The sequence below is a fragment of the Liolophura sinensis genome, chromosome 6 (assembly GCF_032854445.1).
Source record: "Liolophura sinensis isolate JHLJ2023 chromosome 6, CUHK_Ljap_v2, whole genome shotgun sequence".
NCBI classification, from domain to species: Eukaryota; Metazoa; Mollusca; class Polyplacophora; order Chitonida; family Chitonidae; genus Liolophura; species Liolophura sinensis.
Window position 1 is genome coordinate 5,699,727 of NC_088300.1, and position 17,096 is coordinate 5,716,822.

At 37.5% G+C, this 17,096-nt stretch overlaps 1 protein-coding gene across 1 annotated transcript in view; it reads left to right on the forward strand.

Annotated features, from left to right (window-relative positions):
- LOC135469247 (serine/threonine-protein phosphatase 2A 56 kDa regulatory subunit epsilon isoform-like) overlaps positions 1 to 17,096 on the forward strand; it is a 51,383-nt gene that overhangs the window by 9,672 nt on the left and 24,615 nt on the right. The window contains 1 exon segment of the mRNA XM_064747844.1: positions 16,364 to 16,560. Coding sequence (XP_064603914.1) covers positions 16,364 to 16,560 — 197 coding nt within the window.

The following is a 17,096-nucleotide window of genomic DNA, read 5'->3' on the forward strand; positions in this document are numbered from 1 at the left end:
TCTGCCGCGACCAAACAATTTTCCATGTTAAACGACCTGTAATATGCGGGCACCTGTCCAACGCGTCCAGCGGCCAATATATTTTGCCACCAAATTCTATATCAGCCTGTCCTGAGCGGCCGAGACTTTCAACAGTAATGATGATTGCAGCATCGGACATTCAAAAATTTCAAAATGGCGACCACCCGACTTCAATAGATTTTGTAAGTTACAACCTGCCACTTTGTGATGAGAAATGAAGTGTGAACATTACTGGTCAATAGCAGTGAATTCTATTGTTCTTTAATCAGGCCTAGCTGGTTATTGTCTGGACATCCCTGCACTGTGGCAGTGGATTTGCTCCATGCTGAGGTCCGCACTGTGAATGTCATAAACAGCGGGCAGATTCGAATATAATCTGACCTCCTGTGGTTCCTTCCATGAATGGTTTCTTTGACAAATTATCTGGCTTACTTGGCCATTATGTTTGCAGGCAAATGGTGCTGTGTTTTCATTTGGCGTGGCCAAAATATTGCCTGTACCGAACACATGGAAAAATTCATCTTCCTTCACTTGTACATGTTGTTGTTGTTGTTTCACCAGTAATGGCAAATATGATTGAAAATCTCAGCAGTCTGCCATTTACAGTCCAAAACTTTCTTAGAATAGTCATTTATAGCTACGTAGGCCAAACTAGCACGTTTAGGGCTTGACAGTGACGGGAAGAAAGTTCTCCTGTCATGCGTGCCCTCACCTCTTTCTGTAATCGGCTGTTAAATGCGTGAAATCCATAGGTCTACCCCACAAAAATTATTGAGTTATTATTTTACTACAATTGTTATATTTCTATAAAATTTATGTAGCTGTCCAAATTAGTGTTTTAACAATTATGTATAAGATTATTATGTAGGCCTACATGTGTAGATTTCCTGAAACTTAATTCAGTTGTGATTTGGCTTGGTCTTCACAACCTGACTTATGTGGCCAACTGTCATATGCAGCCACTTTTTACGTGTCCCTTCACTGGCCGCATACAACACGTTTGACTGTACGTATAAACCTGCGAATGGTCGTGGGTTTCCCCTGGGCCTCAAGTAATTTAAGTCTCTTTGAGTTAGGCATCTGTGCACGTAGATTATCTCTTATCTTTGTCCATGCCATTAAGTATGTTCAATAACAAATATTTGTTCCTTTTATTGTCAGCGACACATTTACTTGTTCAGAAAATTTTTGGTATAATGTGGAAGTCAATGTGGACGAGTTTTGGAATGTACAGTGCAAATGTAGGGCACGGGTAACATTCATGTACACGTAATAACTCCATGCCAAAAATACATGGACATATATTTATGCTGTTTGAATTTCTTTATTTGAATTTCAAGAAATACATAAATGTATGTACATTTAGGTAGGTGAACAGGTCTATTAAACACACTGTGTACATGTAATATGATACACATACTCTTATGTATAAATAAGGTTAATAAGGTTACTATTAAGTTATCTTTCATTCGCTGATGATTTGAGTTGGTGTAGTCATTTTATCATGGTAGTGTGCCACATGTACATGGGACTGCCTTTATGACACACCTGTATTCTTGTCACCTGAAGGTTTACATAGGCCTATGCACAGGTTATGCATGTAACCTGGGTTAGCTGGTAGCTGTACATGTACATGTATGACCCAGTCATGCTTTTAGTCATGCTTTAGTCAAGACGAGTCGCCTAGTCAGGGCTATACTCTTGTGCATGTACAGGTGGGTATATCCAAATTTATCCGCTACCGGTACAAGTACTTAACATTTCAGTCGGTCACTGGCCCACAACAGTAATTATATATACATATATGCAATTTTATGTAAATATGCACAATGATATATTAACCTAATAATTTAAAGGTACAAATAGTTTGCAAGATCAAGCTGTCCAAGGTAATCTAAACTCTAATAGAGCTTCATTTTCTGCACGTTTTGTCTCGTAGAACAAAATTGAAAATATAAAGAAGGTGTAACATGAAAACTTCCTTAGTTTAGTTCATGTACATCAGACTTTCTTAGAGTTTATCTACATGTGAAAAAATATTGACGGCAGTAAGTTAGGCCTTGTGGCCTTTAAAAAAAACACATCACACTGTAGTGTAGATAATTAATGATAAATTATTATCCAGAATTCTTTACATGAATTGAATGATCTCAGTCCTTCCTAGAATCTACACGTGTTTAGAGTAAGAAGGTGTTTTTTGCCTTTTTGTTCTGTGAAAGGACAGGGAAGGAAAGGTAGAGAATTTTGTCAGTGCTTCGCATGGCAATTTACTGCTTCATAAGATAAGCCCTGTGTTACCTTTGCATCATTCAGAATAATACACATATCTTACTTACATGTAACTTAGCGCACAACTTCAATACTGCTGCATAGAAGTGTTGTGTTTGACCTTTGTTAGATGAACGTATACATGTAATTGGAAGTTTCCTCTTGGTTATGCTGCCATAAGCAGTGCACGGACCAGAAGTAATATGCTTGTCATGACATACTGAAAGGACCATATTGAACAGTTTATCGTTAAATTTTTTTTTTCTACATGTACATCTTCACTTCCTTACTTCATACAGAAATACTAGTTTACTAGTTTACTATTGAGAGTTTGATCCAGTATAACATTTAAACCTAGTAAAAACCAAGTACATGTAAAAGTATTTCAAGGGAAATTCTTTATATACTATATAATGTAATAAGATTAGTGATGTATGAGGAACTATATAGTTTGTTGGTTTGTGTTCTTCCAGTAACCAAACTCTGAGTTCTCTTCTATTCTGACCATCTGCTATAGTCTAGTGGATTGTGTCAAAAGATAAGATTGGGGCACGGTCTAAATCCTTCCTGTGCTGCCTGTTTAATCAGCCAGGCAGTGGCAGAAACTGTTCTAATCATAGTCAAATTGTTGGGTGCTATCCCACAGGTTTCCATGACGATACACTGCTCCTGCAGTCGACTCTCTAACTTTCTCTCCTGAGCACATGCAAGCACTATGTACAGGGTGTTATAAATACATATAGCGCTGTGTGCTGGTGCTGAGGGAGTCGGTGCCGGTGTCAGCTCGGTGTAGGCTGGATCGGATATACAACACATGTACCTGAACCAGTGATGAGAAAACCTTTTGTGGATTTTCACCAGTAAATATCTAACATCAACTAGCACTGCTTGGGGCTTCCTTTTAGTACTGTTCCATGTTTTAAAGATCAGTATTTCTTAGTTTAACAACTCAACTGTACATGTAAATAGCCTCAGCAACGTTTAGCGAATCTAGTGTACATGTAGTACTCACTGAAATACAAAGCACCCTCTCAAAACAAACTAGCACTTGTAGGTACATGTATTTGTCGCTTTATTTCCTATTTTTGTCTTACACCTGCATGTTTCTTGAGTTTCCCAGTTAAGAAATGAACAATTATTTAACAGTATGTGTTTCAAACAACTGAGTTTTTCTTTCTCTATGTATCAAAATATTGATCAACTTGTAACTCTGAGGATGACCTGAGGAGTTTTATTTTAGTGGTAATGTTCAGTCCACTATTTGTTGATTCTTGCACCAAAAGCTGTCATTTCAGGAGGTTAAGCAAGCAAATTTGACACTTTTAGTGGTCTTTATAATACTTCAGAATGTACTTGTGATTAATGTGGTAAGACATGCATGCCACAAAGTTCAACAGTTACACCTTACTTGTAGGTAAAAATGTGTTCCAGTGTAATGAACATTTGTACAAACATGCATGAATTGATTTCATGCAATCACGTTGCTACTTCAGATACTACTCCCGCAAGAGCTGATGTGTGACTGCAAACAAATTCTTGAGTTTCACTTGGGGTATTACAATAGGCTGCGATTGATCAGTAGATCGCAGTAAATCATGGAGGTCAGAGGTAGTTGTACAGTAGCTCTGGTGTGACTGGGGCTTGTTATGGTGTATACATTGTTCATGCACATGTACTTTTAGTTACATTTTTGTACATGGTGACTGAGTGACAGGATATGGAAATATATGGTGTCAGGAATCGGCATATTGGGCAAGGCTGAGTACCCATGTAATGAATTGGTCCTGCGCAGAAGACCGATGTATTGGTAAATTGCTTCAGCAATGTGACCATTGTTTTCACAATCGAACAAAGGGAGATAACCTACTCAACAGACACATTTGATGTCGTCTGCAGGATACTGGTATATGCACGTCCTGCACGTGACTCTTGTTGTCCAATGATGCAGAATAAATAGATGTTCAATGCATGTTTGTTTTGGTCCACGCAGGCTATGCCATAAATGTATGTATACATACAAAGGGCATAACTAATCACTAGATCTCCCAAGATTGCCTTGGATAGGAAATTTTCTGGATTCTCCTGCCTTAGCTGTACTTGGGACTTGGTGACCCAAGGCTCTGTTATGTGATCTAACATGAAGCTAGCTGGAGACTGGTGCTTGTTGCAGACTAGGAAAGTTTGTCAGTAACTAGACAAAGGGTCTGAGATTTAGCTCTCCATAGTAATTTGTGTAACTCCAGCTACATGTACAAGGTGCAGTTTCAATCCCAGCCTTGGGCAGAGATCCTCCTGTGCGTTTATAAGCAATCAATAGCGTTTCTTATGGAGTCATTTGCCCAGCATTAAGGTCCTTGAAGATAATTTTTCTTCCACCATATGAAGTGAAAATCTTTGTCATGTGTGGGTAAGTTGATCAGTATATTGTCATTGAATGGCAGTTTTCCCCTGGTAATGGTAATATGTTGCATCAGTCCATGCATGCACACAAATGGTATTTTAGGTACATATAATTGATTATCCACAACATGCCTCCTGTACATGACTGTGGTATAACAGCTTCTATAAAATGTCCAGCCTGTACAAAAACCTCACAAGGATTTTTGTCCTGAGTTGCAATCATTTCTTCTTTGCTCTCAGAAAGTGTTAGTGATCTGTAAGGGTTCAGCGTACAGAGCTGGTATAGGGCCATAAATCTTTACCTAAACGCTGCCATTATTGGCCCAATAGCCTTCGCCCAACTAATAACACATTCTTATTGTGCAGTATGGGGCTTGCTAAGTTTGCATTTCTCTTGCCTGCTCCCTTGCCACTTCAGCCTTGATAAAGGCAGGTCATGCCCTCCTTGGCTGGTAGTGTAAGCCTTAGCCTAATGCAAGGTCACCTATTCATTCATGGACTTCATTTGGAGTCTGCACTGCTGTCACTACTTAACATACATACACAAAGCATAACATTTAATTACATGTTTGTTATCTTAATGTTTCTACGTGTATCTCTTGAAGCATACATGTATATGATGTACGTGTACCTTCACAAATTGGACCTTAAATATTTTTACCCAGTCATGTGGCACAATCAGGAAGAAGGAACTGTAGTTTTGATGGTGACCTCTAATTTTGTTCAAATGTATTGCTGAATGTGTCACAAGTCATGATAGTTGTATTTTTCTAAATCATACATGTTTATACGTGTGTGTTGAGGTGATCGGTGGAGAAGGATATTATTGTACATGTACACATTAAAGAGAGTTACAGCAGTTTACCTTTTGGCCTTTGTTCGTATTTTGCAGAACAGAGCTTAACTTAGTTTAGGGTTTGCCCAACTGGAGAAAAAAAGTAGAAATATATACTTGCATCAATAACAGACTATGTGTAGCTGTGCATGAGTTGTTCTCTATTGTGTGAGTTTCTTACCAGATCAACAAGCTGTAACATGTAGATGTAGTTGATGTAGACGTACATGTATATGTAGTTACAATATGACCACCAGAAATCTCAGACCTACATGTACATACATGTACATTCCATGATTGCAGTTGGTCTAGCATGATTAGTGTGAGTGAAATCTCTGTTAACTTTTAGCTGTTGTTTGTAACATGAACTAACATCTTTTTACATTTTTTTCACATTTTGCTTTTATTTTCTATGATTCATTTATGCAAATGAATAGATGGAAATAAACTCATTAATGTGAATGGTTTGTAACTTCCTCAAAATGCCATGGGTTGTTTCGCTTGTATTTTGGAAAAGCCATGACATCAAAGTGGAAATGGTTTATGTATTCATCTCCATTAACAGCATCACCAAAACTATGACATTTTTTAAAAACATTAATGATAGGACATTTCAAGAACAAAGAGAGCTTTAGAAGTGATGGACATTTGATTTTTCTTTACAGTACTACATTTACAGTTGTAAAGATTTATATTAAAAGTTCTTCCCAGTGACAACTTCCACATTCTTATATAATATCAGAAGCCTGTGGACAACAATTCAAATTGAAAGCTTGCAATTCAACTTTAAACTGCATCATTTGATATATTAAGCAGCATACGTACATGTACTTACCATACATTTGGGGCTTCTTTGGATGAGGTGATTAGCACGTCACTTAGGCGCAATGACCCAGGAGCCTCTCACCAAAGCAGTCGCTGTGAGTTCAAGTCCAGCTTATTCTGGCTTCTTCACCAGCCGTACGTGGGAAGGTCTCTCGGCAACCTGTGGATAGTTGTGGATATCCCCCAGGCTCTGCCCAGTTTCCTCCCATCATTTCCTCCCACCGGCATAAAACACCAATCAAATAAGTAAATAAATAAATATTATACATTTACATGTACATGTTATTGTAAATTTACAAAATGGAAATGTATTGTTGATTCTGCTTTTCTGATTCTCCAAATAATTTGCTGTATGCACTCACACAGTGTACATGTTAGTTTCATTTTATTTTCAAAGTTTTATTATATAGATAAGCAAAGAGATGATAACTGCAGATACACAGTACATATATGAATGTCGGTGCTGAAATGTGAGGTGATCATTACTTTCTACGAAAACTCTACCTCTACTTGTTATGTCAGTTCATTTGGTGCACAGATATTTGATTTTGGAGTCAAAGATGAACAGTTCTAACATATAAGTAAATGCATGTTCATTTAACATCTATAGTGTATGGTTAATAATTTGGCATGAGACCATTTGCTGATTGTGACACAGGAAGAGCACACTACAATTGTGATTACCGGTAATTACTGTAACACCACAAGCCCTCTGTTCGTCATGGGTGTGATGTAGCCATATGTTTAGTGCAGGTCAGTTAGTCATTAGAAGCATTCATGTACACTGTGTGTAAGCAATAGGATCTAAATTTGCTTCATGCTGTAAAACCTTGGTGATTCTTTATATGAGCTTTTCAGTGTTGATTGTGTGTTGTGTTTTGAGACAAATGTATAACATGTTTATAGATCAGTGTTCTGTGTGGGCCATTGTGTTCTTCAATATGATTTAGTAAAATGAAATGGGCAAAGATCAGATGAAAAGCTTATCCAATAAATTACGTTAATGTTTGACTGCATAGCGTCCCAGTTTTCCCTCTTGCAATAGCAATGCTGTCATTGAGTAGAATTTGATTCTACATGTAATGTAAATTATAGCTCCCATTGAATTACCATGTTGCTGTACTATTTGATACATGTATTTTGGTTACAGGTGTACAGTTTGACAGGTTTTGTTTTATTTCGTATTGGCATCATTGCTCATGTCTGTTTACACGTACTTATACGCAGCATATAAACTTACCTTACAGTATTTGTTGTCAAACACCAGTATTAATCAAATGTGGTGTATGCTTATGTATTGATTGGCAATGGTTCATGATGTTCCAGACACTGTACAGTGTTTTATGGATTCAGGGCAGTATTAATCGATTACATACAGGATGATTGTGAGCATTTAAGCTCTACAGCTCATCCAAGTTTTCCTACACTGATTCTGTATATTTGTATACTGATACAAAATAACGGTTCTAAATCAGCTTGTGCATGAATCTACCCACAAAAGTACATGTACATCAGCGAGAGTTGTGGATATTGGTGATCTGATCATTGAGAAGTTGCTCAGTGAATGGTATCACACAGTGTGTTGGGACTAACCTCAACATTTTATCTAGTGAAAGATAATAACAAAATTTATATGAAGAAAGCATAACATGTACTGTACATGTGAGATCCTGGCCAGTTGTGGGAATGTGGTTTGTGAACTTGATGATTCCTGTAGTGTTAACTTAGGCTGATATAGTGGGGTTAATCCATTATCAGACCTGTACATAATCCCTTCTGGTCCGTCTGCTGTCAAGGAGCCTATGGACAGGCAGCCATCATCTTAATGTCTTCATATACCTGACTCTGATCCCTGTCTTACTGCCTGTAATTGACTTCTCTACTACTACAGTGTTTAGCACTAAATCTGTCTGTTCATTTGCAGGTGACTCATGGGTATTGTTTTCAGAGAGCACATTGTAAGAGCTGTAGTTTGTGTGTTAGCATACTTTAGTGCTCTTTCATACTCAGTTATTATAATGTACATGTATATGAATAAGTTACTGTACTTGTGCACCTGTGATTTTCAGATGATAACTTTAAGAAAGAATAACTGAGGGCTTACAGTTTGAATGGTTACACAGTAATGTGTGTCATTGCATGATTATCTGTTGGAATACGTGTACATGTCACAAGTTAAATCTTTTAAAATGATGTGCGTGTAGCATACATATGTACATTTTATTCTGCTTCACCAGTGCACATCTTGATCTGAGCAGGCCTCATGTAGTTCAGAAAGGAATTACTTATACTGAAATACATGGTTGCATTCAAAGGTCCATCTGCGTTTTCGATATGACAAACAATTGGTGGGCCTGAAAGGTGTTTGCTATGGAAGGAAAACAGGTTTGTCAAACCACAGGCGAGAATTGCCCGTACCAGAATTGCCCGTACCAGAATGAATCTTTACAACTCGCAAATGTTACATTTGTTTGAATGCTACAGTTTATTGGCTGGATTATGTATAAAAATACACCGTCGGTTTTGTTTGTCCTTTCAGTGTGTTTCAGTATCACTAAGTGTGCACTGCCTACATGTGTATGCTTGATCATATGCTACTGACATGTACAGGTATATACACATGTAGTTGTGATTCTGAACTAAAGTTGCCAGATTGTCAATTGAGATGCTTGTATTCCCAGTAGGTACCACACTAATAAATACTTTAGTTCAGTAAAGAAACTGATTACAGGAAATTTTTCATGACTACTGATAATACACAAACAGGTATTAAATTTATTAGATTGCTTTATGATTAGTTACAAGCTTTCTTCTGGTGGATGTGATTGTTGGTGACAGTTTCTGGGGAGGACTATCAAGCAACCCACCCCCCAATGTCGTGCAGGTAATCACATGCGTCATGTACAACAGTATCTGTACAGTAGGGCCCTGACCGGCTCATTTGCTGATGCCATGTTCCCATTATATACAGACTTGAATTCAACCCTGGCTGGATTGTCTGAGGCTTTAAAGTAAAAGAAAGCTAAAACGTGGAGCAAGGTTCACTATACAGACAACTGAAAACTATGTGTAAAAATACTTTCATTTATTTTTTCAGATTTTTTAAGAGTATTGAAAGGCATTCAGATATTTGAATAGTAGGGTGGGCTTTATGAGCCATACTGACGATATCTAGGAACTAGCATCACGTTACCTTTTTTCCTAATGTTCACCAGAAGGAAGGAATTTTGGGGAATCTTTTATCAGTAATATTTTGGCTCATGAGTAAAAATAGTTATTTCAACATTCATTGTTGTGATTAGAGTTGGTAAAACTTCCTATGACTTGAGTGGTCCTAACCTCTGACGGTATGGTCCGTAAAGTCCACATTAGACTTCAAACGGCTGAACGTCTTTAACCCTCTTCACAAAAACCTGAAAAAGTAAATGAAAATATATTCATGCATAGTTTTAAGTGGTCTATTTAGTAATGCCTGCTTAGATTTTTAGAGGTCAATATTAGCTCTAGGACAAATTTATGTGTCAAAAATTCAAGTTGCAGTACGAAATACTTAGCATTGTGGCAAGGTTTAAAGTTTTTGACTCAGAATTGTGTTTGTGGAATCAGCCCCAGGTGTTACATGCAGCCACAAGACCAATCAAGTAAATGAATAAACGTATGTATAACACATTCTGTGGCACAAGCACAGTTGTACATCCACCTGCACTGTAGTACATGTACGTCATGTATTGACATAATGGCACATGAAGATGTATATTTTTGATTCCGTGGTGTTCACAAATTGGATATTTTAGGTCTAAGAGATTAGACAGATGTTTTTGCTGGTATTTACTTAATTAATCATATATGACATAGTTGTCAGTGTACATAGTTTAGAGGATGATATTAATACTGAAGATGAATTCCTGGGAAAGGCAGTGGCCATGTTATTGAATAAGTCCACTGATGGACTAGGGTACATGTACAGTACTGTACATGTAGGCTGGCTTGTAATCTTTATTAAAGATGAGCTGATGGGGATAATCCGATATATGTGACATTATTCTACCAGCGTGGCTTCCCACTATTCACTTAGTGTATTAATTCTCCAAAGATCTCTCAATGTTATTAGACTAATAAATACATGTACACAGGGATGGCGTCTGGTGACTGTGACTGGATGATGATTATTAGAAGGTGATTAATACAGCTTCATTAGTCTTCAGTGTATAGTTACACACACCTGGTTGTTGTGAGCTTTGAACCTTTCTCCTCGGAGTTACTCTTTCCTGATGATGTAAGTAGACAGTGGTTGTCAGCATACAGGTATGAAGGGATTTTCATCCAAGACCTTAATTGGTGTTAGGAATTCTTAGAATTTAACTCTAGCTGGACCAAGGCTGGATGTAATTACTAGTCAGTGAATCAGTCACGTATTTATCAATTTTGTGATAGTGTTCATGGAATACATTGATTCAGTATACTTGGGTGTATTTACAATGTGCCGTCCTTAAAGGCTCTTGGAAATGATACGGTATTCTTGCATTTACATGAGAAATATACTATATCAAACTTATACTCTTCTTAAGACATGATGTTGGTTCAGAATTGCATATACAGTAAGTAGATGGTCTCTTATGACTCAATTGTTTTTTGAAGCTATTAATTGTGGCAGCTAACTGTAGATCTTTGACTAGTGAGATCACATGCTTTCCATGCATGCGCACTTAACCTGGCTGTCATCCTATATTGTTAGTGAAATTAATGCTCTTCTGTTCCTGAGTACAGAACAAGATACACTAGTATAAGTTAGTAAATCAAGAATGGAAAATACAAGGAGAGAAACATCATGTACACATGAAACCACCAAGCCAGCTTGTGTAATGCTGATGTACTGCCTGGAGAAATCTTTCATTTGTGTGAGGATACAGTGTGTCTGCTCAGAGATTGCATGTGTGTATGTTTGATCAGCTGATGGGAGGTAGCCTGGGTCTCCGAGACCTAGCCAATCCTTGCCAATGAGAACATCATGCTGTATTACTGTACAGATCACAGCTGGAATTATTACCAGGGTTTAATGCTGGAATGAAAGATGACCATTGTTCTGTTATATATAAGACAAGTGTCTGCACTGAAGTGGCTCTGCAGCTCTATTCGCCAATTATATTTACTCTTACTTGATGACAAGCTAGCATAAGGCAGCACCAGCAATGGACAAGCCTTGGCCAACTGTACGTGTGTATAACTGAGGCTTGTACAATGTATGGTTGGAGAAGGCTGCCCTCACAGCTATATACATGTACACCTAGACGTTGTCAGCTATTAATAGCTGCAGGAAATCATGCACTCAGCATAAAGCCTGAAATATAGGAGTTGCTATGTTATTTTAGTATGGCCTATCTGCTTGGGCATATTGCCTGATGCTGAGACCAGGGCAGAGAAACTTTCTTATGCAGACTCACTGTGATCGCACACATCTCATACTGTACAATCCCTCATAAAACACCATATAACATGGACAGGTTACCAGGGACATTTCCTGTAGCGTTACAGTGTATGTCAGAGTAAGGATCTGGATTTATTTCCTATTGCTGTATCTGGTAAAGCTAACACTGTATTTGACACACTTCAATGGGCATATTGGATATACTGTTGATAAACAATAAAGATAAGTAAAGGGAGGTAACTCTTGATAGTTGTAATTCAGTGGTGTCTCAACAAGTAATCAGAATCCACCTATTTAATACAAGGACTCCTAGTACATGCACTGTATGCACATGTACGGTATACAGGTGTTATTGTGGCTGAACAGTTATTGAGCAGATTCCTTGTGGTATGTGTTGTTGCATGCTTACATATTCAAAGTTGAAGCATATTTTTAGTTGACTAATTTCCAGGAACAGTACATGACATAGACTGATTTATTTTGTAATCAACTCCCATGAAGCTTAGTACAGAGATGTTTGTGTGTTTGAGAGCTCTTTATAGGTTTTAACTTGGTTCCATTTGGAGAAAAAGATTCTTGTTGAAAACTCATGCAAAGTGGCTCGAACTGTTTTATAGATACAATCCAGTTATGTGAATCTCTGGCCATGGAATAGAAGGATGTGTATTAAGAATTTTTTAGAGAATCTGTTTGCCTGAGGCCAAATAAAACTGTAAATGTATTATACATATATGTACATGTGTGTGAGTCATGTCTCTTGTATGAAATACATTGTACATCTAAGTGATTAAAATGGCACCCATGTACATGTAAGCTTGCTTGGGGGTGAGGCAACAGGTTAGCTATCACTAACAATAGGAGATGCTAGGTTGTAGGTAAATAACTGACCCAAACACAAAATCAGAGTGATATATATATACATATCAGTGATACGTATTGCTGCCATCTGGGTGAGCAGCCAGGCTGACTGTCCAAGATGGTGACTAACTCCTCACTCTCACTTCACTTTAGGGCTGGACTTAGGGCAGCCCCAGCGAGGACCTTAGAGAAAGCATTTAATTACCCAGCTGTGGGTGTCTACTCAGCACGTGACTTAACTAAGATTTGTGTATTCAAAACATTGGAAACACTGCATTTAAAGACAGTCTAAAAGGTACATGTAAGAACATTTAACTGCTACTTATTCTACTATTTATACTCTAGAGGTATGCAAAATATGAAAAGCCTACTACCTCTACTTTTATAACTAAACATCATTTAATTGCTATGAAACCACACTCATTTAATTTTACTGTAAATTCTCAATAACTTTTTAAATATCATCCCACCTGCAAGCTAGTAACCATGATGACTAAGTACAACTTAATATGAACAGTCATATGCAAAATCCCTACCTAATATCAATCACTAATGATGAAGGGGCCTCCGTGGCTCAGTTGGTTAGCCCGCTAGCACAGCGCAATGACCCAGGAGCCTCTCACCAAAGCAATGACTGTCAAGTCCAGCTCATGCTGGCTTCCTCTCCGGCCGTACATGGGAAGGTCAGCAGCAACTTGCGGATGGTCATGGGTTTCCCCCGGGCACTGCCCCGTTTCTTCCCACCATAATGCTGGCCGCTGTCGTATAAGTGAAATATTCTTGAGTATGGCATAAAACACCAATCAAATAAATAAATAAATGAATACACTAATGATGAATTTCTTCCCCAAAGTCTTTAAACCTAACACATCAGTGTTGCCAAAAAGGCGGGAAGCCAAATTCTAATTACAGCCTTACTACCTACAGGTACGTGTGTGAGTATGGCAAAGTGTTGAGAGCTGTGCAATGTATATTATGTTACACACAGGTTAGGTAAAAATGCTGTAAAAAGTGTCCCACCCTTAAACCTGACTACTGTTGTACAAGTGCAAACTTCTCGAGTATGCATGACATTTAACACTAATCAGTTAAATAAATAAACAAATAATGGTAAGTATGAAGTGGCACCAACATGTACAGCAGTGAAGGACACCCATGTACAACATACATTTATGTGTTGTAATTGGTTCAGACTTTCTTTGATGGCTTACAAAAGAAACTTGTGTACGGGAGAGCCTGTTACCTGATTCGTACCAGCTCTTTGTCTATCACAATGACACTTATTCTCTATTACTTTTGTATCCTTGGGGACAATTCATCAAATGTACCTGTTATACTTACGCGGATTTTATTACCTGTGTGAGCTTTGATGTCTGGTGCACATGTATACATATACATGCTCATGTAGGAGCGCTCCTATCACATGAAATCATGGATATCTGTCCAAACCGGAGAAAATATTGCCATGTCTTCAAATGCTATTGATTATTCAGATTGTGTGATTCCCTTGATAGGACTTGACTTGGCTCCTCATTGATTACTGCTGACATTACTCCATCAAAACACAACTGTGCACCAGAATGGTTACGTAAATAATGCTTCAATAAAAGAGAGACTGTGATAAGGAGAAGGTCAAAATGTTAGGCTGCTGCAGACCTGGCTGTCCATTAATGAGATCATGCATGAATGCCTGTGATATATGGAGCTGTGTAGGGAAGGAAAAAATCATAAACCATAAAAACATTGATTTGATTTATATTAGTATCACCCTAATTCCTGAACCTTTTCCACTACCTATGCGATCAATATTTTGAAAAATCCTGAGATAACTATAGGGTGCAGAGAAATAATTTGTACATTTTTCTGAAGCTTGCATCTTTAGTGATACAAACATAAAATAATTATATGTATAAATTCCACTGAAAAACCTCTTTAGATGTCGTTAAGGTTGAAGATTTACAGTGTGTGAAAAGGTCATTCCATGACAAATAAATGTAATTTATATCATATGATTCATTTGAAAAAATATTTGAAGTATGAAAAGATGTGATGCAACTACATGTACTGCTTGAAATTGTGAAGCTTAGTCATACGGTAGATGTCCATGAAAAGATTTTTACAACACAGATTTATTAGTAACTACTTTTACAGAAAACATACACCAGTATATAAACCCACTCTAGAGATTTTGTATTGCTAGGAAAGATATTCTGTAGAGTTATGTAATAAAATAATGTACATGTAGATACAGAATGAATGAATGAATGAATTTTTTAATGCAGTGTTAATAATTGATCGGTTAGCCAACAAAATGGCAGCAAGACATGGACAGCTATTTGGTTTGTGTGGAGCTGGAGCAAGAGAAGATTTTTTTTATTGTGACCATCAGTTGAAGATTTGGTCTAGTTTTTGAGGGATGGAGGTGGGGATCGAATGTAAAATCCAGTAGATGCTGTTGTGTCTTTGGCCTGGCTGCTGCTAGTGGCAGTGTTTGCCAGCCTTCACCAGTCTGTGTTTCAAGTGGCAGGCATTCCTAGGATCTGGCGAAGTCATTGGTGGAGAATTATCAGCCTGCTATTTTCTTCTCATTGATAACTTCTCCAGCCTCCTGGACTGTTTCTGTGCCTGCACTAGCCTGGCTTTCAGCTCCTCCCTGCTCACACATCTCTGCCATCGTGTTTGACGCTGCCAGTAAAAATGTGCTGGGTAGGGACCATATACATGTGCATAACGCCAGTTTCCTGTGTAAGGTCAAAGGGATAGTTACACTGCAACTACAGGTACATAATCTGAACTAGAACTGTAACATGTTTGTGGAGTTGTCTCGTGAAGAAATCTTATGGCCATTAAATAAAAAATTGCTTGAATTACTTGCAAATAACTAAAGAGATGATCATACATTGTACATGTACAGTAGATGCCATGGACTTGTATATGAATGTTCAATCATGATTTGTAATACTGGAAGCAGGATGCTCTCACATTGTCAACCAAGAATAAAAGTTTAATGGTATAATTGATATTCATACAAATGTTTAATGAATGTTACAACAAATAACACTGGTAACTTGTTTACAGTGTAACCGTTAAAGAAGTGGTTGGATGCCCAAAAAGAAGGTTTTGTCTAAGAATGAGTCCTTCAAACATTTCAGATAACTTTTTTTTAACTGTAAAGGTGCAACTGTAAGGGTGCTGTCATATATATTTGAAGTACATGTATTTGTGATTTTAACTTGTTTTCTTGCATATCTGAATGTGCATGCATTCTTCTCTAGTATAGAAGTGAAGAGTGGTTTATTTTATATGAGTATGCTCATGTGAAATGTGGGTAGTTATAATATAACTTCCATATAAATGTGTCAATTTTTTCAAGTAACACATTAATGATTTTGCTTGATCCTGATCGATTCATCCACTTAAGAGGGCTACTTTAATAAAAGTTTGTTGAGAAGTTTTATTAATTTCTTGCTGTCATTGGAAGTGTCAGTTTAAGGCCTTTATATTGCTTTCGAAAAAGTACCTTTTTATAGTCCAAATCTTAGGTGAAAGAGTATTTCATGTCACTGTCCAGCTAAAAAGGAGTTTTCAAATGAAGTTCAGTTATGGATGATGTGTAAGTATGACTACATGTGTGTACACTTACGTGTGTAGATAGGTTGTCTTTTAACAGTGTTGACAAGTGTTAAGTGTTGAGCAAAATTTTGATATGCTTATTTGATTTCTTTTTTCAGACACACCAAACACAGAACAGCAAAGTTTGTTTATCAAAAAGCTCCAACAATGTTGTGTTGTGTTCGATTTTATGGACCCAGTGTCAGATCTCAAGAGCAAAGAAATAAAGCGGGCATGTTTGAACGAATTGGTGGACTACATCACAGCCACAAGGGGGGTGTTGACGGAGCCCACATATCCAGAAGTTGTGCGCATGGTAAGTTCATAAGTGGTACACCCTCCACCAGGAAGAAAAATTTGTGAATCAAACACACATGTAATGGGATAATCAAAATCAAAGAACAAGCTAGAAAAACATGCACAGTTTTGTTTAGTTTGAACTGTGATATCTTGGTTATCTTATATGTACATCACAAAAATAAAAAGTAACATTATTTTTGGCTCTTTATTGATACATGCATACATTTGTTTAGTGTTGTTTTTTCTTTTAAAAGTATTTAGTTGAGACCAGTGTACTAACTCTGCCAATAATTTTGTGATTTTATGGCGCTTATTTATATATGTGTAATTGTTTGTAGTTCTATGGCTTCCATGTGACCATGTTGACAAGTTATGATGTGCTAGTTATTAAGTGGTGTATGGTACATGTAGGCGAGACAATTGGGGTGCTTGTGGGTGGGTGGGAGTTTTCTGCAAATAGAACCGTAAACCATAATGTAATCATAGGACAGAACCTCGAAGGCCCATCCAATCAATCAGCCAATCAGCTGTAGGGCATACTCTTGTTTAATG